We start from the raw sequence: 25,186 nt of genomic DNA on the forward strand, positions 1-25,186 counted from the left end.
ATTAGTTTGGATGTGGCCTATGTAAAAATCCATTGGAGAGAAGTGGGAAAGACTTTACAGGTGACATTCATCTGTGGTCCTCTGGGATTTGAAGACCTGTCACAGTAGACCACTGTGCTCCAGTTTTCTGCCTCCTAGTAAGGATCTCCTGAGATTCCACCAAGGAAAAAGGGAGAAAAGGAAGCAAGGACCTGTGAAGGCCTGGTGGAATACCTAGGGCTGCAGGGAAGCATGGCAAAGCAGGAGCGAGAAATGTTTGCCAAGTCAAGTGCTCTCCTAGCTAGAAACAGACCAATGTAATATTAAGCCCTGGGACTTCAGGAAGAGTCCTTATGTTATTCAGCCCTCAATTTTTTATTTATCTATTTATTTATTTTTTAGTATTTCTCGGGAGGGGGGGTTCTTTTTTTTTTTTAAGATTTTATTTATTAGAGAGAGAGAGAGAAAACATGAGTGGGAGCAGGGGCAGAGGGAAAGGGAGAGAATCTCAAGCCGACTTCCTGCTAAAGCAGAGCCTAACTTGGGCCCCGGAATCCCAGGGCCCCAGGATCATGACCTGAGTTGGAGGCAGATGTGTCATCGACTGAGCCACCCAGGTGCCCCTTTCTCATCCTTTTTTTTTTTTTTTTTTTTTTTTTTTTTTTAAGATTTTATTTATTTATTTGTCAGAGAGAGAAAGAGAGAGAGAGAGAGCGAGTGAGCACAGGCAGACAGAATGGCAGGCAGAGGCAGAGGGAGAAGCAGGCTCCCAGCCGAGCAAGGAGCCCGATGTGGGACTCAATCCCAGGACGCCGGGATCATGACCTGAGCCGAAGGCAGCCGCTTAACCAACTGAGCCACCCAGGCGCCCCTTTCTCATCCTTTTTTGATGAAAAACTTCCTCCTTCCCATTCCAAATAGGTGATTCCCAGGAACCAAATGTAAGATTTTCTTAAGCATAAATGTAGCCGCCTCGTTCTATAGAAGAGAATTTCTGATTCTGCATGCCTGAACTGAGGTCTCAATTTGCGCTTTTTTTTTTTTTTTTTTTTAAGATTTTATTTATTTACTAGGGCGCCTGGGTGGCTCAGTGGGTTGAGCCTCTGCTTTCGGCTTGGGTCATGATCTCAGGGTCCTGAGACTGAGCCCTGTATTGGGCTCTCTGCTTAGCAGGGAGCCTGCTTCTGCCTGCCTCTCTGCCTACTTGTGATCTATCTCTCTCTCTCTCTCTCTGTCAAGTAAATAAATAAAAATCTTTAAAAAAAAATTTTTTTTTAATTTATTTACTTGTCAAAGAGAGACCGAGCACAAGCAGGGGGAAGGGCAGGCAGAGGGAGAAGCAGGCTCCCCACCCAGCAAGGAACCCCATGGGGATTCAGTCTCAGGATGCTGGGAACATGACCTGAGCCGAAGGCAGACATCTAGCTGACTGAGCTGCCCAGGTGTCCCTCAGAATTTGCATTTCTCATAAGCTCCCAGATGATACTGATTTTTCCTTCTGATCTAGGTACCACACTTCGAGAACCACTACTGTATAGACATTAGAAATGTAACCCTCCCAAGGATTTAATAAAGTCTCATTATATGGTTCTTGGTGTTACCTTAATGGAAATCAGCGGAGGATCAGTAAAGCCTGCCCTACACAGCTCTGATTCTGACTCAGTATTGACTTGAGTGACTACTCTGTGTACAACCTCTGTATTATAATATAAACCTACAGAGAGGGAAGAGATCCAGTCTTTGTGTTGGGCCCTCTAATGAAAGAAATAAGAGGGGCATCTGGCCAGCTCATTTGGTAGAGCGTGCAGCTCTTGATCTCAGGGTTGTGACTTCAAGCCCAGCATTGGGCGTAGAGCTTATAATGAATGAATGAATGATAGTTCAAGCCCCACATTGGGCATAGAGCTTACAATAAGTAATAAATAAGAAAAGAGAGAACTAGGGTTCCTGTCTGGCTCAGTCAGAAGAGCATATGACTCTTGATCTTGGAGTCGTGAGTTTGAGCCCCATGTTGGTTGTAGAGATTACTTGAAAAGAAAAGAAAAAACCTGTCACACAAGGGAAAACAAGAGAAATACAAAGAGAAAGCGGTGAGGGTAGAGAAAGTACAAAAAGAGAACTAAACCATGTAGCTCAGAGGTCCAGGATGTCTGAGTAACCCAGGAAGAGCGTATGGAGGAGCTGTACTCTGTTTTCTGTTGCTGCGTAAAAAGCTATCCAACACTCAGTGGCTTGAAACAGACGCTAGTTATTATCTCTCTTAAGCCTGCAGGTTAACTGAGCTCAGCTGGGTGGTTTTTCTGCTCAGTGTGCTGTTGTCTGGGACCGCAGTCCTTTAGAGGCTCGTCTAAGCTGGCATGGTCCAAGAGGACTTAGTCACACAGCAGTAGTTCATGCTGGCTTTTGGCTTGGCATCCAGAGGAAGCTGTTAATTGGAGTGCCTTAAGTCTCCACAGTGTGGCCTCTCAGCATGACAGCAGGGCTCTGAGATGGAACATTCCAAACATGTAAAAATGGAATCTGCAGGTCTCCTAACACCCAGCCTCGGAAGTTACAACATGGTTACCTCCGGGGCATTCTATTAGTCAAAACAAGTCACAAGACAAGCCTCATTCAAGAGGAAGGAAATGGCCTACCTCTGGAGAGTAGGAGTAGCAAAGAATTTGCAGCCATCTTTAATCTACCATATGCTGATTGAGGCAAGTTTTACAGGATTAATAGGGTTTTAACAGGCACAGCTTTCTAGGAGAAAAAGTAGTGTAGAGAAAGAGTTATCTGCAAATCTTTGGTTTGACAGGAGGGGATGGGGGGGGTGTCCTGGGAAGGGGTGATGGGTCTGTGCTACACAGGGCTCCGAATAGCAGGTGGAAGAGCTTAGCCTTACACTGACAGACTTTGAGGAGTGTGGAGGACCTAGCAATGATTTTATCAGCATGGTACAGTTTGGGAAATGATTCTTAAGGCTCCAAACTAGCTCTTTGTGTCTTTTCCTGTAAGCCTAGTGTTCATAGCTATAGAATTCTTCTCTTTCTGAGATGTGGGAGGGGGTCCTCACTCTTGAAGTTATTACAAATAATGCCAGGTAACCATTTTGAAGGAAGAGAGCACCCTAGCAGTGCTTGCAGGACTGGCCAGAATCGGGGACTTTCGTCTTTGTGCCAGACCTAGGCAGGCTTTTTCATGCTGCATCAAAGGTTAGTAATTAGTCTTGCCATTGTCTTTTCCCTACAGTAACCCTCCACTGAGTGAAGAGATGTTGCCTCCTGGGGAGTGGATGTGTCACCGGTGCACTGTTCGCCGAAAGGTAATAATGCTGCTTCCTGCAGGCTTTGCTCAGAATGCCAGATCTAGAGCACTGATATTCTAGAGCTAAGATGGCCTGGCCCTGAAGGCATTTTCGTCCCTTCTTCTTGTCTTTTCCAGCCCTGGAATCACCCTCATTCTCCCCATGGTGACTCTTTGGAATCCAGTAGGGCCTAAAATCCAAACATGAGCTGCTGAAATGGGCAGAAGAGGTGTGTTAATTTACTGAGCCCTGTTCATTCACTAGTGACAGGAGTAGGCTGATAAGTGGCTTGAATGTGGCAGCTATATCCATGACTGAAAGTGGCTAAAGAAAAACAAGCTTTTCTAGCTTGGTGGAAAAAGGATTTCCCTTACCCCAAGGCAAATAAATCACTGATATCCAGAGGCTTGGCTAGGTGTATGAGGGACCGAAGACTTTGAACCCATCTGCACCCCAGGTTGCCTAATCCCTCTTTAGCTCCCCTTCCCTTGTCTTTGATAATTCAGCACTGGCTTGGAGAACGTGATTTTCTATTTTGAGACCTTTTATGGCTTGCAAAAGCTAAATTCCTCTTTCTCAAAAAAGGAAGTAGGTGTGTTTCCATCCAGATTATGAGAGACCCAATCCTCAAATTATAGACTGTGGATTAGAATCTGTCTATGAATCGTAAACTATCTCCTTCCCTCCCATCACACTAATTACACAGCAAGAAACTTGCCTTCGTTGTGACATCACCTCTGTTTTCCCAGCCCCTGAACGTGATGTCACAATGAATGATGATTTCCTTGGTTGCAGAAACAGGATGAGATGATTCAGAGATTGTGGTTTATGTGTATAACAGTTTTTGGCCTTTAGGAAGGTAAACAGATAGACTTTTATTTTTCAACATGTGCACAAGGGTTCTTATTAAAAGGCAAGGCAAGGCCCAGTCAACAACTTAGCCCCAGCTGTAGTTTGATTATCTCCTAAGGTCCACAAACCAGGCTGTCCTCCAGCCTGTCCACCTCACAAGATCTCTTCCTGTGTGTCTCTGGTTAGGTTAGAGCAGGGCCCATTAGTGGCACCTGCCAGCCAGGAGGCCTTTCAGAAACCTGCCACTGAAGAAGCTGGATGTGAAAGGTTTGGGAACAGCTCAGGGAGAAGTGAAGCCAGGAAAAGAGGGTGGAAAAGAGGAATTAACATTAGTTTGGTGCCCATCATGTGCCGGGTATTTTGCATATGTTGTCTCATTTAATCCATACAGCCATCTGTGGGTACGGGAGTTGTACCTCCATTTTAAAGAGGAAGAAACTGAGGCTCACTAATGTAGAGTAACTTTCCCAAGTTAGAAGTAAAGAATTAACAGAGCCAAGATTTGAGCCAAATTGCTTCGCTCCAAAGCTCTGTTACCTCTTCATCAGTTTTCTAGAAGCAGAGCTGCTTGGTGGGGATTCTAGTAGCCTTTTTCTAACATAGTGTGCTTTCCCCAAAGTGCCACTCCGACGTGCTCTCGGATGGCGCTCTTTGCCCATTGTCAAGTCTGCCTTTGCCAAGCACCGCTATCTCTGTCTGCCTTTGACCTCCTGTAGTTATGCTGAAGTAGACTGAAATGATACATCCTTTGGCCCTCAGCAACCTCTGATGTTCAGGTCCTGTTCCTAGTGGAGGCTGGATCTTCCCCTGACTCAGAGCCTTCATCCTTTTCATATATGGGACCCTCATTCTCTACCATATCTCTGAAAGGTGGAGAAGAAAGGTTTTATAAGTCTTACTTTCCAAACAGAGAAATTCCTGCACACCAACCTGAGTCATCTAGGGTCATAAGGAATCATTGGCAGGCAGTACAGGGACAGATCCCAGGTCTCCTGACTGGGGACCAGTGTTAAACCTTCATTTGACCACTCCTTTGAGTCCTAGAGGAAAATGTAATACCAGCCATCCAGTCCTACTGAGTAAACATAGTCTTTTTCCATTTCCCCATCATCCCATTTGAAAGAAGTGTCTCTTTCAGAGTTCTAGTTAAACTTGAAACATTGAAAGCCACCGGTCTCAGTCACTGTGGTGGCTATCTTCCACACACCAGCCGCCGTCCACCTTGTAGTGTAGTTACTTTACATGTTAGCACCCAGCCTCCCTGGACAGGGAGCTATGCTTGCCTTTTTACCTCTTACCTTTGTATTTGCAGACTTTATTTGGAGCAAAATTCTTAAAACCATTCAGAAGGTCAGGATGCTTCAAGGCAAACTACAGTGATGTTGAATCCCTTTATGTTTTTCTCACTGTTCTCACTTAGCCTCACTCTTTATTCTCACTGTGGTAACTTTTTATCCCTTTGCCTCCGTGCTTTGTATAGAGATAGTGTGGATCATACGATGACTTAGAGTAAAGGATGTATGAGAAGCGTGTATAATTGTTTCTAACTTTCCCTGCTGTTTGGTGATTCTCTGCTGCTGTAGTTTGTTTAGTGTAGTTCAGGTGTAGTTTTGTCAACTTGAACAGACAGGTGTGAGACCGGTGTTCCGAGTCTCCAGGTGGAGGAGTCTGACAGGTTAGAAAATTTCATAATTTTGGCTAGTGGCCTAGCAAGGACTTGGTAGTATCCGTTTCTTTCTCTTTTGTGGTACTTGATGTGATGGTCCTGCCTGTTCATTTGCACAGAAACGAGAGCAGAAAAAGGAGCTGGGCCACGTTAATGGACTGGTGGACAAATCCGGCAAACGGACTACATCCCCCAGCAGTGATACTGACTTGTTGGACAGATCAGCCAGCAAAACTGAGCTCAAGGCCATTGCCCATGCCCGGATCCTGGAAAGGAGAGCCAGCCGGCCTGGCACACCCACATCCAATGCCAGCACAGAGACCCCCACTTCTGAGCAGAATGATGTCGACGAGGACATCATTGACGTGGACGAGGAGCCAGTGGCAGCGGAGCCGGACTACGTGCAGCCCCAGCTAAGGCGGCCCTTTGAGCTGCTGATCGCTGCCGCCATGGAGCGGAACCCCACCCAGTTTCAGTTGCCCAATGAACTGACTTGTACCACCGCACTACCAGGTTAGCCAAACTCTTACACCCCACCCCCACCTCACCCCAGCTTCCCCAAAGGGCTGCTGTCGGGCTGGAGGGCTGTGCTGCCTGTGGGGTCACTGTGCGCGGAGCTGCCCTCAGGTTCCTGTTCTTCATTCTTCCTGGACATTTTTTAAGGTTTTAGCTTTTACTCTGCTTATTCAGTTTTTTGTTTTCTGCCCTTCAGTGTATCACCTTTTTAAAAATACAGGTAATATGTTCTCATGGTTTGAAAGCGAAAAAATATACAAAGACTTTAAGTGAAAATTTTCCCTTTTGCCCCGTCTGCCATTTGCCTTGTTCCTACCTTCCGACCCCTCACAGATAACCACTGTTTGGTTCTTGTGTATTTCCTTCTAGAGTTTCTTTGTGCATATACAAGCAGTCATAGATAATATGCTCAGTATTTTCCCTCTAACTAGCTTACTTGGCATACTGCTCTACGCCTTGCTTTTTTCACTTCACGATATCCTCTAGCAGTCTTTCCATATTTTTTTTTTTTTTTTTTTAAAGATTTTATTTATTTATTTGACAGAGAGAGAAATCACAAGTAGGCGGAGAGTCAGGCAGAGAGAGAGAGAGAAGCAGGCTCCCGCTGAGCAAAGAGCCCGATGCGGGGCTCGATCCCAGGACACTGAGATCATGACCTGAGCCGAAGGCAGCGGCTTAATCCACTGAGCCACCCAGGCGCCCCAGTCTTTCCATATTAAATGTAGGCATTCCTCAGTTTTTCTTAATGGTTACATAATGACCTATTATATAGACATGCCATAATTTATTTAACTGATTTCCTGGTAATGGACATTCCGGTTGTTCCTAATCTTTTGTTGCTATAGATGGTGCTTCAACAAATTTTATAATTATATCATTGTGTACATGTGATTGTATCTGTAGGGTAAATTTCAATTTCTAATGTTTGAATTGCTGGGTTATAACTATGCATTTATCGGTTGGTAAGATGTTACTAAATTGCCCTCCATACTTTTTTTTTTTTTTTTTTTTTAAATCAAGTCATGTCTTCCACTTGATACCACAAAGCTTCTAGATGTTCCTTTCTTTTTCCCAGAGAAGGTGAAATTGGCAGTCTTAAGAATCCTGGTCAGGGGCCACCTGGGTGGCTCACTTGGTTAACCAGCTACCTTCAGCTCAGGTCATGCGTGATCCCAGGGTCCTGAGATCGAGTTCCACATCGGGCTCCTTGCTCAGCATGGAGCCTGCTTCTCCATCTCCCTCTACCCACTGCTCCCCCTGCTTGTTCTCTCTGTCTCTCTCTCAGATGAATAAATAAATAATTAAAATTAAAAAAAAAAAAAAATCCTGGTTGTCAGCAGGTTGTATATGGAATCCAAGCTTTTCTGATTTCTGTTAAAAATGCAGTAAAATTACAGTCTTTTCCTCAGGCACCTCCATCAAACAGTCTTTGTAGACTGACTCGGGCCCTTATATTTCCTTAGGTTACCAGTATCTAACAACCCGGGCTTTTGACTGGTTCATATTTGCCAAACATAGAGCTAGCTGTGTTTCTGCCCCAGAACAAATGACCTCTGACCATGGTTCTGATTTTTATCTGTGTTCCTTTCCCTGCTTTCCTATTCTGTTTCTCATTTGAAGCCATCCCAAGGGGTCTCAGAGAGAGACCCATATCTAGGCCATGCCACATGCTTTTTCCTGAGATCTGATCTTTCACATACTGTTGTTTCTGTGTCCCAGACTAGGAACTCAACATCCAGGAAAGCTCAGCACCATCAATTTCTCTTCTAGGTTCTAGCAAGAGGAGAAGAAAGGAGGAAACCACAGGGAAAAACGTTAAAAAGACACAGCACGAGTTAGATCACAATGGTCTTGTTCCCCTACCAGTCAAAGTCTGCTTCACATGCAACAGGTATTTTTCTTCCATCCTAAGGACTCTTCTCCATAGTCAGCAAATGATATTTTTTCTCTCTCCTGTCTCCTCTTCCAAACCCTCTCTGTTAAATGTGGACAACCCGTATTCTGATGGTGTGAGTACAGAGACTGGCTGACCGACTAACCAGAGCCTTGACTGTCTTAACAAATTCCCTGAAGTACCTGAGACTGTGTTTACAGAAACTTGGGTGAGAGGAGTTGGACTTAAACAGAAGCAGGAGATACTTAAACTAGCTAAGAGGAGCAGCTCTGGCCAGCAGAGACACAGGTCCCTGGAAAAGGCAGATAATTTTTTAAATCACCAAAGGTGAATTTAAAAGTAGTTCAAGTGTCCATGTAGCTAGTATGCATCAGACTGGATGACTTCCAAACGCCTCCAGGATTCCCCAGTTGTAGCTTTCCTGAGACACTGGTTTCCTTCAGATAGGATCTCCTCAGTGACAGGAACCTGCTGCTTCAATTACTGAAGCCGGACTTTGTGACTTGGGTGTCTTAGAAGGGCAGGATAGCAGGAGAAAATAGCTATCAAAAAGAAATGTGCCAAAGGGAAAAAAAGAAATGTTCCACAACAAAAGCTGTAGGAAACTAGATAGTAGAGCAGTAGAACTCTGAGCCAGGCCCAGGCCGAGGCTCCCATGCATCTCAGAAACCTGAGGAGAATCGTGGTTACAAGTCAGAGTTGGTGTTTGCTGAAGCTCCTCCCTTAAACCATGCATACAGTAATATGTTACAAAATCCTTCCCCAGCACACGGATCTCTGTGTGTCATTTTTGCTGAGTGCTTCGTGCAGAAGAGACGTCTTTTCTTACTTTAGTGTAAGACTCTAGAAACATGGCTAGAGATTTTTTTTTTAATGAGGTAGAAGTTAACTTTCTTTTAAGGAGTAGAAAGATCAGAGCAGAGTTGGCCGTCTTCCCCTTGTGGGTACTGAGCATTGATCGTTCCTGCTCTGACAGCCACTGTAGCTGTACTCCAAATAAACATTCCCTTCCCCACAAGACACATTCCTCTGAAAAGAGAGAATAATGGAGAGCCTGGTGGCAGCCCCGAACTTCATCCATCTTCCTGATCGTGAGTGGAACTGATCACTTGGGGAGGAGGCTCTGGGAGAACGTAGTGAGGGTTAAGGAGGAGAGGCTGTTCCACAGTGCAGAGTTGGTTTGAATTTCCCAACTTGCCACAGAAATGGCCTACAACTCTTTTTTGCAGGAGCTGCCGTGTGGCCCCTCTCATCCAGTGTGACTATTGCCCCCTCCTGTTCCACATGGACTGCCTCGAGCCACCGCTCACTGCCATGCCCCTGGGCAGATGGATGTGTCCGAATCACATCGAACATGTGGTGGTAAGTATAGCGTCGCCCCTTCAGTTCTCTTTGGGCACAGCTGGAACATGTGGACTGATTCAGTAGAAAGCATAGTAGGGTCAGGTTTGTACCAGAGTTCACCATAATCTCGCAGATACTGGGTTCTGTAGACCGTCCTCTTCAGGTTTGATTATTTTGAAATGCCTCAGCTGTGCATTTTGCCTTTCCCCGCAATGCCTTGTTTTAGCTGTACAGGCAGACTTGGTTGTTTATGTATAATTTCTGCCACAGTGAATTAAGCAGCTGATGTTACAGCTCTAAAAGGGGAATAAATGCTCTTGTAGTAGTTGCTTCCATATTTTCCTACCTCTTATTTTTAGAGGAAACAAAATAAGAAACTCTAAAACATTTATTCTTCTATCCTAGGAATTATCACAGGCAGTCAACTCCCAGTAACTCAGGAGAGTTGAAGAATTGGCATGGGTCACAGCCAGTCAGCTAGTGACTAAACCCTAATGTGTTTTGGGCACCACATGAGTCTCTTTCCTTTCTCTAGTTTTTGACACCCACCTTGTCATGGTACATAATAGATATTCGTCGAATGAATGAATGGTGTGAGGGTCCTTCTATCTTCTCTCCCAGGAGTCTCGGGTGCAGTTTCCAGATGCTTCCTGGGGCTCAAACAGAACTCTAGTTTGCTGTCTCCAAAAGAGGCTTAAGCTTAGTTCCTTTCCTGCTAGGCACTAAGAACAGTCATTTACAAGGTTGAATGGGTGAGGGCTTCCGAAGAGCAGCTCCCTCAGAAGAGCAGCCTTTCAGATTAAAAAGAGATTATTGCTTAAGACACTGTCTCTCAGATGGTAATAACCATGGAATGTCTTGTGACACTCAGCGTGACCGTGTGCTCCTCGCGTTGCACTGAGGGACCGTCCGTAGTTAGAGACTTGTACGCGTGTTGCTTCGGCCTCTTCATTCGGCTGACGCTGCTCAGGGCTCAGCTAGGAGGATGCTTCTCTGAGCCGCAGTTATGAGTGTTTCATTTTGCCTCCTGCTGAACTGGAAAAAAAGCAACCATGAGTGGTATGGCCAAATACGAATCTTAAAGAGCAGCTTTCCTACAGATGAAAAATTAATTAGGTAATTTTTTTATTAGCCACTTAGGGGTTCTTCCTACTTGACTAATTAGGAAGCTGTGGTGCAGATCTTTTCTTTTGAGTTACAGTGTAGTGGATCAGACATGGAAGCGGAAAGGTGGCTCAGGATTTGTATGCCTTCTGTGTGCCACTGCATCAGCTTCGTTCTTCCCTCCCTCTGGCCTCTTGAGAGCAGTCCCAGTCTCCCACCTCTTGTAGAGCAGGACTGTGGGAGCCAAGTGGGCTTGCTGCTACTCCGTGTTATGTTGAAAGAGGCGTTCTGGTGCTGATCCCTGCTGTCAGCCACACTCCTGTATAGGAAACTATCCTGCTTCCTGTGGGCAAGAGTGCCTTCTAGAAAGGGAGTCTGGGTCTTGAGGGCCAAGGCCTGCATCTCCACTGAAACCTGTGCTCTGTTAGGGTATGCTGACAAAAGGTGTGAGCTGTCAGAGGCTGAATTTGAAGGGCATTTCTTGGCTAATTTCCTATTTCCTGTCCCCCTCAAGCCTCTCTAGGGAATAGAACATACCAGCTTTCCCTGGCTAGACCAGGCAGAGTGGAGGGAGGACGTCTTACCCATGTTCCCCTGGCCTTCTGATAGGAGAGTTGCTATAATACCAGCTCTTGATAGAAGAAGCCTCTGTGGCCAAGAGCTTCTATTTTTCGAACCTAGAGAATAGAGGTCATTGGGAAGGGGATGCCTTTTGAGGTTCATTGCGAGAGTGTGTCTCCTTTGTCCCTAGCTGAACCAGAAGAATATGACGTTGAGCAATCGGTGCCAGGTGTTTGACCGTTTCCAGGACACCATTTCACAGCACGTGGTCAAAGTGGACTTCCTGAACCGAATCCATAAGAAGCACCCTCCTAACCGCCGTGTGCTCCAGTCAGTCAAAAGAAGAAGCTTGAAGGTGAGTCCCAGCCTGGTACAGGCAGGATGGTGGGCTCTGATTGTTTTCAGGGAACAGACAGGATCATGGGCCTGAATTTATAGATAGGGAGACTGAAGCCCCGACTTTTGTCTCTGGTGTCTCAACAAGTGGTGAATGTGACCATACATTTTCATGTTTGAGGATGGAGATCAGGACTACGAAGGCCAAGCCCCAAATTCTACGAGTCTCCCGTTCTGAGGATCAGTGCTCTTTAGCCCCTTCTGCCAAACAGATGTGCTCTGCCTCTGCTACCCTCATGGGGCACTCATGCTCTCTGTTCCTGGGAGATGACCCCCGTCCCAGAGCTGCCTGGTGGGGTGAAGGCGGTGGTGATGAAGCAGAGGACCACCTGTCCCGGCTGAGGAACTTAAGAGGAGAATGACTAAAGGAGAGTTAGAACAGTTTTTCCAGGATGCTGGTAATATATCATGAATACCCCCAAATTGTGGCCTTGGCTGTAATATTACCTAACATTCATATGCACTTGACAGTTGCTAAAGTGTGTCCACAGATGGTTAAGCGTCTGCCCTCAGCCTGGGTCACAATCCCAGAGGCCTGGGATTGAGCCCCTCATCAGGTTTCCTGCTCAGTGGGGAGCCTCCTTCTTCCTCTCCCTCTGCCATTCCCTCCACTTGTGCTTTCTGCTTCTCTCTTCTCTGTCAGATAAATAAAAGCTTTTTAAAAATAAAGTGTGGGGGCATGTGGATGGCTCGGTCATTAAGTATCTGCCTTCGGCTCAGGTGGTGGCCCCAAGGTCCTGGGATTGAGCCCCACATCGGGCTCCCTGCTCAGTAGGAGGCCTGCTTCTCCCTCTCCCACTCCCCCTGCTTATGTTCCCTCTCTCACTGTCTGTCTCTCTCTCTCTCTCTCAAATTAAAAAAAAAAAAAAACTTAAAAAAATAATAAATAAAATGTGTCTACAGAGATCAACAGGGGAAAAAAAAATCCCTCTGTTGAAAAGCATTTGGGGGTGTTGAGGCTGTGTTCATAAACCAGTCAGTTCCCTTATTTAACCTGGAGAGCCCAGCACTGTATACACAAACATAGGGGTGAATTTTATCTTCTGAGAAATCCCACAGATGGTGCTCCGTGCCAGTGGAGACCAGCAGTTCTCAAATAGGGCCACTTGGTGGCATCCTCGCTTTAACGCACTCACACCACTCCCATCACTTGGCAGTGGATGTCAGCACCAGCAAGATGCTAACTGTTGGAAATTGTATGACAATCTCTTAACCATGTAAATATTTACACTTTAGTGCAAACACCAGTTTCCAAAATTAAATGAAGGTGTTTTCAGTTGGGGGTATTATAGAGGTGGCATGACTCATACCTTAGTGAAATAGATTTAAAAGAGATCTGCACTGTAGATTAGGAAGAGAACCTGATGACTAAAATGAACAGGTCAAGAAGCCTTGATAAAACCCTGCTGTTTGGGGCGCCTGGGTGGCTCAATGGGTTAAAGCCTCTGCCTTCGGCTCAGGTCATGGTTCCAGGGTCCTGGGAATGAGCCCCACTTCGGGCTCTCTGCTCCACAGGGAGCCTGCTTCCTCCCCTCTCTCTCTGCCTGCCTCTCTGCCTGCTTGTGATCTCTGCCTGTCAAATAAATAAATAGAATCTTTTAAAAAGGGGGGGGGGGCGCCTGGGTGGCTCAGTGGGTTAATCCTCTGCCTTTGGCTCAGGTCATGATCTCAGGGTCCTGGGATCAAGCCCCACATCGGGCTCTCTGCTCGGCAAGGGGCCTGCTTCCTCCTCTCTGCCTCCTCTCTGCCTGTGTCTCTGCCTACTTGTGATCTCTGTCTGTCAAATAAATAAAATCTTTAAAAAAAAAAAAAGAAGAAGAAGAAGAATTGGACACTTAGGGGCACCTGGGTGGCTCATTTGGTTAAGCCACTGCCTTTGGCTCAGGTCATAATCCCGGTGTCCCAGGATCAACTCTAGCATCAGGCTCCCAGCTCCACGGGAGTCTGCTTCTTCTGACCTTCTCCCCTCATGCATGTGCGCGCGCTCTCTCTCTCACTCTCTCTCTCTCTCAAATAAAATCTGTTAAAAAAAAAAAAAAGGATCGGACACTTAACCAATTGAGCCACCCAGGCACCCCCTCCCCTTCTATAAAGGGTTCCCTGTTCTTGAGGAAAATCCAAGGCCATGAATTTTCTGAGAAGCATTTTGTACTTAGACAATCTGGGAGCGGATTGAGGACTGTGGCCAAGGACTGCTCAGCTCTGTCCTGGAACATCTCTATCATTGACCGAGCAGTGCAGCAAAATCAGCTTAAGAACTTTGTAGTTTTGCTGGGGATTCATCTTCCTGCTACGTCTTCACTCTTCACCAGGGGACAACCTTAGATTTGCATACCATTCCATTCCTCCGCCTCCCATTCCTGGATGACCTCAGACAAGCCCCTGGCACTGGCCATCAATATTAATGGTGCTGACTCTTAATTCCACTTGCCTTGCCTTTCTCCTCATATCCAGAGTTATGTCTGCCTACCCATCCCACGGGCATTTCAGTCTCAACTTGCCCAAGACCAAAAGTCTTCTGCCTCCAAATCTGCTCTTTCTCTTGTTTTTCTTGTTTCTACAGTAAATAACCACAGTTTCCACCCAGCCTCTCAAACCAAAATGCTGGAAACCATTTTCAGCTCTTCTCCCCTTATGCTCCATAAGGACTTGATCACCAAATCTGTCCTCCAAATGTTTTCCAAATCGACCAAGTGCTTCCACATCTCTGTGCCATGTATGCTGCTCCACTGCCCTTAGTTCCCCTTCCTCTGCCTGGAAGTTCTCAACAAGGCTCAGATCAAATACTGCCTTCCTGTAAAATCTTTCCTAATCCCAAATTCCTGTGCCCCCCGACCCAGACAAAAATGAGCACTCTTCCTCTATGTTTTTTATAGTTCCTTAGCCATGCCTCTATCCTAGGACTCATTGTGCTGTGTTGTAATGTTTCTGTGTTTATCTCCCCAAGTAGACTGTGCGCTCCTTGAGAGCAGAGCTTAAGTTTTATTAGTCTCTGGATCTCTAGGACTTGTGACAGTACCCAGACTCAGGACGTGCCCAGTAAATACTGGTCGGATGTATGAGTGACTCTTTGCTTGTGGTGTGGCTCTTTCATTCTTACGTGGTATGATTCAGAATGTGTCTTCTGTCTTTGTACAACAAAGAGGTCTTTAGCTGTTTGATTAGTCTTGAATGAATGGCTGAAGAAAACTGACCTTGACTGAGTGCTTGTCACAGGCCAGGCCTCATGCCGAGCATTTCCACTGTGAACATGACCTCCTTCAACTTCTTGCCTGTCAGATACTGCTCACTCCCCTCCCAAACTTGATGCCGAGCAGTGGGAGCCTAGAGTACTGCTGTGAGTCTGTGTCCAGAGTCAGTCTTACACTTCTTAGGCCAAAGCAGTGGTTTCTGCCCTCCGTGGGCCTTAGACCTTGCTGAAGAAGTTGGGGGGGTGGTGGCAGCATGTGCCTGCTGTCTCCATTTCTGTGCCTTCTCAGGCTGACGAGTGTGTGTCTGAGGCACAGAGCAGTTGCAGCCCACGGATCCTCCTTGTCCTAGTGGACCCCAGAGTGCATGATGGTCCCATGGGCATTGGCTCCACCAGCAGAAAAAACGCAGTCGGGGCAGAATCCGCTGGACTTGTTGACGCCATCTCCCTCTCCTTCCTCCTCCTGTCTATCCTAAACAGGTTCCTGATGCTATCAAATCCCAGTACCAGTTTCCACCCCCTCTCATTGCACCTGCGGCCATTCGGGACGGGGAGCTGATCTGCAATGGGATCCCTGAGGAATCGCAGACGCACCTTTTGAACTCTGAGCACTTAGCCACCCAGGCAGAGCAGCAAGAGGTGAGTGAAGGCAGGGCCGGGATCCTGCAGCCAGTCTTCCTTCCATCGCACCACAGCTGTTACTGGAAGTAGCCTCAGTGCCATCCCCATCCCCATCTTCTGCAACCCCACCCACCCCTCCCCCATCCCCCAAGAGTTGACTATTCCGGAGAGAACTTCTGGCCAATATTCTGAGGCAAATAAAAGAAGTACAGAGTCAACCAGTCTGCTTCTCTCCGTTGGCCCCCTGCTGTGCTGCGAGACGGGCACATCCGTCTCGTAGAAAGAGCGCAGTAGACCCCCAGAGAGGTCAGGTGGTAGTGCTGAGCGCACAGCAGTGGCTTAGGGTACCTGCCGCCTCTTGGTTCGCGAGGTGAGCCTTAGGGGCAGAGCCCGAACGGGAACCCCAAGCTCTGATGACCAGGGTGTTGCCTGCTGAGTGCACCAACAAGTCTCACTTGGGACTGGAAGTGGAATCCTGTCGGAAGTCCAGCACACCTTTTCTGGGCATTCGCGATGGGACCTCGGAAACGGCGCTTATCGGCTCTGCTCTAGCCCCGGCCACTGGGGCAGGAAGGACCAGCGCCTCCCAGGCCTCTCACCCTCCTCTCCTCTCCTCTCCTTCCGTTGCAGTGGCTCTGTAGTGTTGTTGCGCTCCAGTGCAGCATATTGAAACATTTATCTGCTAAGCAGATGCCTTCGCATTGGGACTCTGAACAGACAGAGAAGGCTGATATTAAGCCTGTTATTGTGACTGACAGCTCAATCACCACCTCCCTGCAAACAGCTGACAAGGCACCTACACCTTCCCACTGCCCCTTGTCCTGCCCCTCAGGGATTAGCACCCAGAATTCCCTGAGCTGCTCTCCACCCCACCAGCCCCCAGCCCTAGAGGACATCAGCTGCAGTTCTTGTGCGGAAAAATCCAAGAAAGCCCCCTGCGGGACTGCCAACGGGCCAGTGAGCACAGAGGTGAAAGCCAATGGCCCACACCTCTACAGCAGCCCCACTGATTCCACGGACCCCCGGCGACTTCCAGGCGCCAACACCCCCTTACCAGGCCTCTCCCACCGGCAAGGCTGGCCCCGGCCCCTCACGCCACCAGCGGCTGGGGGGCTTCAGAACCACACCGTCGGCATCATTGTGAAGACAGAGAATGCCACTGGCCCCAGCTCTTGCCCCCAGAGGAGTTTGGTTCCTGTCCCAAGCCTGCCCCCTTCCATTCCCAGCTCTTGTGCCAGCATCGAGAACACCAGCACTTTGCAAAGAAAGACTGTCCAATCACAGATAGGACCTCCGTTGACAGATTCAAGGCCACTGGGCTCACCCCCAAATGCCACCCGGGTGCTCACTCCCCCTCAAGCAGCAGGAGATGGTATCTTGGCCACAGGAGCCAACCAACGATTCTGCTCACCAGCGCCATCATCAGGTGAGTGCTGCTCAGCCTTGGGGTAATTTGGATCCAGTCCTTTCGTGCTCCTCCTGGCAGTTAAACTTCAAAAAACACTTGTATTCCTGTGAATATTTCAGAGGACTTTGGTCTCTCTCTTACTTGCCCTCCCCACATTTAGGTGGTAGAGGGGAAGGCATGCTTTAACTTGTCCCCGTTTTATTGGTGGGAAAGCTTTGGCTCTGAAAGTTCAGTGATTTCCTCCAGGTAACCTACCAAGTCAATGGCAGGATTGGAACTACAGCCAGGTCTCCTGACTCCCCTTCCCACACCTCTCAGGCCTAGTCTTCTGCCTGTTCTTGTTCTATCTCCTTAGAGGAAGGCAGCATGCTCTGTTCAGCCACTGTGGCCAGCTGGAGATTCTAGGCAGTGGCCTCCCGAGTTTCAGTATCCGCACCAGAGACCAGATCCCACCTGATCTACATTCTCAGAGCCCGCTCATTTGAAGGAACTTCCAGGTCGGGGGAAGCAGGGATAGAAAGCAACACTGCCTTTCAGAATAGCAGCACAGCGGCATGCCCGCAGAGGTTGGCCTGGCCCAAACACTCTCCCTCAGGCCACGTGCAAAAAGGCAGTCCCCTGTACCCATACTTGGCCTAGTGTGGGCCTGCTCTCTCAGCTGTCCCCAGTCAGCACTCTGGACCTCGAGATTGCTGACCCCAGCATCTGAACCAGGTTTCAGATGCTGCTGGAAACCCCTGTGGTCTCTCCCGTGTGAACTGAAGCTGGCCTCCTAGTCAGCTGGGAGTCTCGGTAACCAGGTGACTGTGACTTCTCTGCATGGGGGCCCCTGGTCCCAGGATGGCCCCTACCTTCAGGCTCTTTTCCTGTCTTTGTTTACCTCTTAATACCAACCTGGATAGGTTTTGCTCCTTGTGAGTTGAGCGTCAGGAGGCAGGAGTTACAGGGGCAGGCGCTGCTTACGTGAGTGCATAGTGCAGGGAGGTAGCGGTGGCCCAGAGAACAGAGCCACCCCGTCACGTTCCCCAGAGCAGTAGATTTCACCAGCTCCCGGTGCCCTGGGGACTCCTGCGTGCCCGGGTGCATTGTTCCATCTGCCCTTCCTCACCACACATTTTTAGCTCTAGGAGTTCCAGAGCCTATGGGGTGAGAATCAAGAAGGGAACATCACCTTGGGTCCGAAATCCAGACCTGTCTCGGCAGTGGGGGATTGGACCGGTGGGTTTCCCTCGTAAGGCGACGTAAGTAACCATCTTCCTGCTCCATCCCCAGATGGCAAGGTCAGCCCCGGCACGTTATCCATAGGAAGCGCTTTAACCGTACCCTCTTTCCCAGCCAACTCTACTGCCATGGTGGACCTCACCAGCTCACTGCGAGCGTTTATGGATGGAAATGGAGGTGAGTGAGTGAGCTACTGCGTGGAGGTGCTGTTCCTGCGCCTTCGAGCTCATTTCAGAAGGGAACAGAAGGGATGCCTGATCTCCAAGGGCTGGGGAGGTGGGTTAAGAAAGAAAGCCCCTCCTTCCTCTGCCTTCTACACCTCATAATCAAAGGTGAAGGGAGAGCAGAGCCAGCTGAGCCTGTGATAAAAAAGGATAATTACCCAGGGCAGAGTAAAACCAGGAGGTCCTTGTTCCCTGAGTCAGAGAGAACGGAGGCGCCACTGGCCCTCTGTGAAGAGAGGCTGGGTAGAAAAATCTGATTCTCAGGTCAGATATCCAGCCCTCCCCCGACAGGCGGCAAGTGGTGTATCTTGCTCTGCCCTTCTAGGACCACTCGACCCGAAATCAGGCCACCCACCTCCAAGAGACAGCTGCACTGGCTGCAGTGGGGCCCGTCTCTCACTGCACATGGCCGTGAGAGATGCCCAGCTCGGGATCCTTACGCCACTTTGTACTCTTTGCCGTTCGAGAACAGTCACTTGGCTAGAATGCAGAAATGCTAAACAATTCGCTGTGTGATCCTCACCTATTTCCACGTTGTATTTCCTCCTCAGCTGCTTTTTAATCTTTCTCTTTTGTTAATAGAAATCGAGATAAATATGCTGGACGAGAAGCTGATCAAGTTTCTGGCCTTGCAGAGAATACATCAGCTTTTCCCCTCCCGGGTCCAAGCTTCACCGGGCAGTGTCGGGGCACACCCGCTGGCTTCTGGAGGGCACCACACTGAAGGTGCGCGTGCACACATCTGCCGCTACAGCCCACCATCCAGTCTCCCCTCTGTGTGTGAGCAGCTGACTCCACTCCTTGAGCCATCTCGGTTTTCAGAATCACAGTGCCCCGTGTGTGCCTTTCACAGGCTCAGTAAAGCATCGTGGTTTCTTTCCCCAGAAAACAGGAACAAAAAGCAACTACAGCTTTCACCTCAGACTCAGGGAAATCTGCTTAACTCTCTTTCATGCTCATCCGCTTTGAGACACAGAGGGCAGCTACTGGTGCCTTTGGGTATATATGGTATGCTTTCTGCTGAACGGTGTTCAGATATTTGGGTTACAAAGATTTCCCAAGAGGGAATTATTCAAGTTCAAGGTGAGAAGCCAAATAACAGTTGGGCTAGGGGCACCTGGCTGACTCAGTTGATAGAGACTCTAGAACTTAGGGTCATGAGGCTGAGCCCCGTCTTGGGCATGGAGCCTACTTTAAAAATTAAAAAGAAAGAAAATAACAGTTGGAAATTCTTGAAATTCTTCCCACAAGTCTAACTGCTTAGGTTCTTTTTCTGAGCATTAACCCTTATTGAGCCTTACTGATTGAAATCATGTGGTCCCCAGACCAGCAGTACCAGCGGGTTTGTGGGAAACAGAGAGTTCAGGCCCCACTTCTGACCTGCGGCATCAGAACAACATTTAAGCAAGATCCCTAGTTGATTTGTGTGCACACCAAAGTTTGAGAAATGCTGGTCTGTGCCTTCTGCTGTTTGGCATCCCTCTCTATGGTATCGTCTGGTCTGTCCCTGATAAGCCAGTCAACAGCCCAGGAACTTAGAGTACTTTCATCCATGACTTCTGTGACCTTCTTTTAAGGTGGAAATGCTTAACCCATGTTGGGAATGCTATGGGTGGGGGGAGAGTGTCACACTGAAGCAGCCCAATGTCCAAGGTGTGTTTGGTGGGATAATTCATCTAGTGGGATCTTTTTCTGTAGGCCACAAGCCAAAGGTCTGGGTTCTTCTGGTTTATGTTTGGGTCTCAGGTTCTGAGTTTCTGAATGATCCTATCCCTGTGTTTGTCTTGTAGTGCAAAGAAAGGAGGTACAGGCCCGAGCTGTGTTCTACCCTCTCTTAGGGTTGGGAGGAGCTGTGAACATGTGCTACCGAACCCTATACATCGGGACAGGTGAGCCATCTGGGGAAGGCACCGAAATCTCTTCAGCCCCAAATACTAATATCCTTACCCACAGAGGCTAGAAAGGGGGGAGGGAAACCCTCTCCAGGGCTGACTGGTTTAACCCAGCAGATATCCAGGCAAGAGGGACTAAGAAAGGAGATTATCAGCTGCTTGTCTTCCCCGCTCCAGCTCTTTTGCTTGGGCCCAGCATGACCTCGGGAGAGAGGGGAGTCAGCTCTGATTGCTGCTCAGCAAGCCATTCCAGGCGTGCAGGAAATACCTGTGTAGAGGGCACACACTGTGTCCCTGGAGGTCTTCAAGAAAGTGATAGGGCTCACACACCCATAACCTTTCCTTAGTCCTGTATCTTGTACAGAGGGATAGTCAGCTTAGCCTGTGACCCAAGAAATCTCCTTTCTTTCCGATGATAGGATTTATGAACCCTGCAGCCCATGTTGTGCCCTCATGGAAATAACCCCCCCTCTTCAGGAGTTCACTCTTCCCTTCTGGGCAGTAGCCGCATGTTCTGAATGAGATTGGCTGGCAGGGACAGCTGTTCTTTCCAAGGGGATTGGAAAAGAAGTCAGTGTTTGTTCAAAAATACAAGGAAGGGGCCCCAAGCTAGCTTCACCGTGAGGTCTTACCAGTAGCCGCCCAGAAGCTAACTCCCTGCCCCCTACCCTCCCCATGCATACACCTTACAGTCTGTTCTCTGCCTGCCTTTGCTTCTACTCCTGCCACTTGCAGGAGCTGACATGGACGTGTGCCTTACAAACTATGGTCACTGTAACTACGTGTCCGGGAAACACGCCTGCATATTCTATGATGAGGTGAGGGTTGGGGGTGGGGTGGGAGGGGGCTCTCCCCAACCCCTCTCCTAGGCACTGGGGTTTTTGTTCAAGTGTCCTGGGTGTGGGGAAGCGGGGCGGGGAGGTCGTCTCTTCCTCCGTCCCTGTCATTCCTGGAGGAGAAGAGTCTTGGTATGAAAAGGTGTCCTACCATGGCTACCCTCCCCAGGAACAGGGCTGCCATTTCTCCTGAGGTTGGTCATGGGCTCAGCAGGGGGAGCTCCCCCAAAATCAGGGCAGGGGACCAGCATAGAAGGAAGCCAAGTCCTCTGTGCCAGTGAATAACATTTCAAGAGGAGGCAGAGTAAAGGAGCAATGGGAGAGGGGAGGGTGAGGTAGGGGGGTGGGGGCCACTGGGAAGGAAGGCTTCCCAGAGGAGGTGAGTCTTGAGCCCTATTTGAAAGAGACAGGGAAGCGGGGCTTGACTGGGGAAGAAAGAGAGCTCCCCAGGTAGAGCAGCACAGCCTTCTCCATGTGTCCTCTCTCCCCTTAGCCCCAGGCCCCACGCAGCAGACCACACATCTTATCTTCCCTCCTCCTCCTCAGAATACCAAACATTATGAGCTGTTAAACTACAGTGAGCACGGGACAACGGTGGACAATGTGCTGTATTCGTGTGACTTCTCTGAGAAGACCCCGCCAACCCCCCCAAGCAGTATTGTTGCCAAAGTGCAGAGTGTCATCAGTAAGTTGGACCCTGTGGCCCCAGAGCCGGCTGTTTTTGGACCTGTTGTGTTAAGAGCCCCAACTGGGTGGCTCTGGATTGCCGCCAATGACTGGCACGTGCCTTCCTGGTCCCACTGGGCAGACTCTCCTTGCTCATGGGCCCAGGGAAAGCCACGGAGAAGCCAGTGCCATACATGTGCACACCTGCTTGGGGACTTCAGACTCCCTTTGTCCTTTCACAGCATCCCCCAGCCCTAGTCACCCTGCAGTTAGAATTGGGAGGTGCAGGGGCCCAGCCACAGCCAACAGCCCCGGCCCCTTCACTGTTCCTCTCCCAGTGACCACACTCCTCCTTCCCAGGGCGCCGCCGGCACCGGAAACAGGACGAAGAGCCGAGTGAGGAGGCAGCCGTGATGAGCTCCCAGGCCCAGGGGCCGCCGCGGAGACCCTGCAACTGCAAAGCCAGCAGCTCGAGCTTGATTGGGGGCAGTGGGGCCGGCTGGGAGGGCACGGCCTTACTGCACCACGGCAGCTACATCAAGCTGGGGTGCCTGCAGTTCGTCTTCAGCATCACTGAGTTTGCGACCAAACAGCCCAAAGGCGATGCTGGCCTGCTGCAGGATGGGGTCTTGGCCGAGAAGCTGTCTCTCAAGCCCCACCAGGGCCCTGTGCTGCGCTCCAACTCCGTTCCCTAGGACTGGCGGCTACCCCGTCACCCGCCTGTCCGCCCAACCCAAGACTCCTGCAATGCAAAAATGTACACAAACCAAGCCCGGGTTTTTTCTATACTCCACCAGAAACCCTTCAACTACAATCTTTGCATGAAATGAAGAAAACCTTTTGACTGTTTTTTAAAAATCCTTTTTCTTTTCTCAAGTTTTAGGGGGCATTTGCACATATATTTGTACTCAACATTTCATGGGAAAGCGGCAGACCCGAGCTGAGGAACAGCGTGGGCAGGGAGGGGAAGGCCCACGGTCTGGACACTTCCTCCAACACGAAACCGTTCCCCACCCACCTCCTGCCCACCTCCTGCTCCCTCCCCCTCACCCGCCGTTGTAAAATAATCAGAAACTTGTTCTATTTTGTGGCAGTGACAATAGTTTTATATTAAAAGAAAAAATACAGTTTTCATACAGCAAAATCTATACAATATCATTGTTTTATTTAATATAAAGATCGCTACCCACCCTACTTCCGTGGTTCCCACCCTCCAAGTTATTTTCCCTTTCTGCAGCGGTTGCACTACAGGTAGCTACTGTGTATTATGGACAAATGAGAAATGAATTCTTTTTCTGGCTGTCCATCTATTTTATTTCAAATAAGGAAAAGTGTATTTGGATTTTGTGTAAATACATCTAGTGATGACATTTTTTTCAATGTTTTTAAAAACTGTACAGTACTACATGTGGTAGAGCGTTTTCTTCAAATTGTCTATTGTAGCAAAAACGTTTTTGTCGTAAACCTGTTTCGTCTTCTTTTTTTGTTCTCTTGCCACTTCTCCTGTTCCTCCCACCCCTGGCTCCCTCCTCTCCCCCCAACCCCCACCCCCAAGTAGTACCAATGTACATAGTAATTGTAATGTTTTAGACTTTACAGAAACTTTCCTGTATTCTGTATATAAAAAAACAAAAATACTTCAAATTATGTTTTCTGCCTGTCTGTCCTACCTGTCATCACCCTTAGAGGGGACCCTCCCCAAGATTCTGGTCACAGTCTTATTGAACTAGTCTCATTCCCAGACACTCAGTCCCCAAGGGAAAGCAGAAAAGCAGAGGTCTGGGAGGAAAGAGCCCGAGGTGGGTGTGGGAAAGTGGAGGGCTAGGGGTGCATTTGCGGTTGGGTGGGGGGTAGCTGTTGTCTGGCCTTCCGAGTGACCTGGAATCATTTGACATGACCACGTACTGCAAGAATCTGAGAACGTGCAGGCCCTCACTCCTTCCTGATGACTCCAAAACCAAGATAATAAAACAGGAGCTGTTCTGAGACCTCTGCATGCTGGTCTAGAAACTTGAACCTCAGGAGCTGGGGCTGCCTTTAGTTTCAGTTGTTTGCTATCATATTTGAGTCATCAGTTCTGGGAGAAGTCAACACCTGGCTCTGTCCTTTAGCTGTCCGCCTGAACTGGGCACGTTGCAACTCATTCAGGCATCACTAGAGTCCCTCCCCTATGCATGGCCTTTGCTGGGACTTTGGACTTCGTCTGGGGAACTCGATATGAGCAGTCAAGAGGTATGGCTCCTGCCTCCTGAAGCTTAGAATCTAGTGGGGAGCAATCAGTCAATTCAAACGTCTCTGGGAGGCATGATGAAGAAAAAGACCAGTGGAGCCGCAGCGTGCCTGACTAGCAATCCTAACTTCCCTATAATCACAGCTCATCAGTAGAATCTGCTGCGTTACCTTAATTCTAAGGCCCTGAGAATCCTCTCATCAAACCAAGCTCTAATCCTTTTTCAACTCCTTTTAGACCTGCCATGAGACACTTTCTCTGGGAAGTTCTTTTTGACTCCTTAGAGATACCTGCTTATCTATCCCAGCAGTGTTCAAGGAAGTGGTACCTGTTGGTGTGTCAGGAATTTGCCTTGAGGATGGAGAGCGCACCGATTTGTTTCATTAATATTCTTACCAGCTTCATTGCACAGCATCTACAACTGAACCCCAAATCCATAGCGCAGCCAAGTCGGAAACATCCCCTCTCCCCAAATCGGGTCTGTCCCTGGCTTCTACCTACCCGCCTAGCTTCGTCTCCACCACTCAGCTCCTCCTACCCTGATGGGCCTCCTGAACTCCTTGAGGGCAGAAACACATTGTTCCTCTCAGTATTTCCAAGGCTAACCACACTGCTGGGCACAGTGTCAAACAGTGGGTACTCAGTTGTAATGGTTTCTTCAGGCAAGTCCTTGTCCTGGCAAGTCACCTGGCCAGCAGTCCCCTTACCCGAGCCTCCCTAGCTGTCCCCACCCACCTTGCCTTCATAGTCTCTTCTTGCATTGAGTCATGGAGATTCTTATCTTTCTACCACCTGTGAGGACCACTCCAGAGAAATTTCCTCCTGGAAGTCAGATAATAGATTTTGTGTTTTATTGTCTTCCTGCTGCTTCCCTTCAGAAATGTAGGGGATGGGGGGGCATCAGAGGGTACCAAAGGCAGGGAGATAAAGACAGGTAATGAATGAGTGTGGCATCATCTCTCTGACCTTTATAGGAAAAATGAGGAAGAATTCTAGAACCTGAGGGCTGGAAGTGAGGATAAGGAATTGAAGGACTTGTTTACGGAGGCCAAGGCATCCAGGACCAGACTCACTCCCTCTCAGACATAACAGCATTGACGTACACACCTCTCCAGAAGGGGAAGACTCTGCTAAGCACAGAGGACACCCAGAGGACTCACACACACCCTGTGAGCCCCTCCGGCAAGGCCTCTGCTACGGCGCATGCGCACAAAGGACAGTTACATAGAGGCTCGTTCAAGGGCACACATTGACAGAGACCAGAGATGCATGCACAAACCTGGAGGGACTCTTGGCACTC

General features: G+C 48.7%; 1 protein-coding gene across 5 annotated transcripts in view; it reads left to right on the forward strand.

The window, feature by feature from the left end:
• Positions 1-23,120, forward strand: part of PHF12 (PHD finger protein 12) — a 42,563-nt gene extending 19,443 nt beyond the window's left edge. For 4 of the 5 annotated variants that reach the window (XM_032320107.1, XM_032320108.1, XM_032320109.1 and 1 more), the window contains 13 exons: positions 3,211-3,283; positions 5,903-6,296; positions 8,070-8,190; positions 9,423-9,555; positions 11,393-11,557; positions 15,269-15,427; positions 16,040-16,835; positions 18,090-18,215; positions 18,845-18,988; positions 20,053-20,151; positions 20,890-20,972; positions 21,537-21,675; positions 22,017-23,120. In XM_032320107.1, coding sequence (XP_032175998.1) covers positions 3,211-3,283; positions 5,903-6,296; positions 8,070-8,190; positions 9,423-9,555; positions 11,393-11,557; positions 15,269-15,427; positions 16,040-16,835; positions 18,090-18,215; positions 18,845-18,988; positions 20,053-20,151; positions 20,890-20,972; positions 21,537-21,675; positions 22,017-22,351 — 2,767 coding nt within the window. In that variant the 3' untranslated portion in view covers positions 22,352-23,120. Of the gene's footprint in view, positions 1-2,028; positions 2,679-3,210; positions 3,284-5,902; positions 6,297-8,069; positions 8,191-9,422; positions 9,556-11,392; positions 11,558-15,268; positions 15,428-16,039; positions 16,836-18,089; positions 18,216-18,844; positions 18,989-20,052; positions 20,152-20,889; positions 20,973-21,536; positions 21,676-22,016 lie in introns of those variants that run through there. The other variant, XM_032320111.1, reaches the window with a different exon arrangement.
• Positions 23,121-25,186: the final 2,066 nt, after the last annotated feature.

The sequence above is a fragment of the Mustela erminea genome, chromosome 18, assembly GCF_009829155.1.
Source record: "Mustela erminea isolate mMusErm1 chromosome 18, mMusErm1.Pri, whole genome shotgun sequence".
In the NCBI taxonomy this organism is placed as follows: domain Eukaryota; kingdom Metazoa; phylum Chordata; class Mammalia; order Carnivora; family Mustelidae; genus Mustela; species Mustela erminea.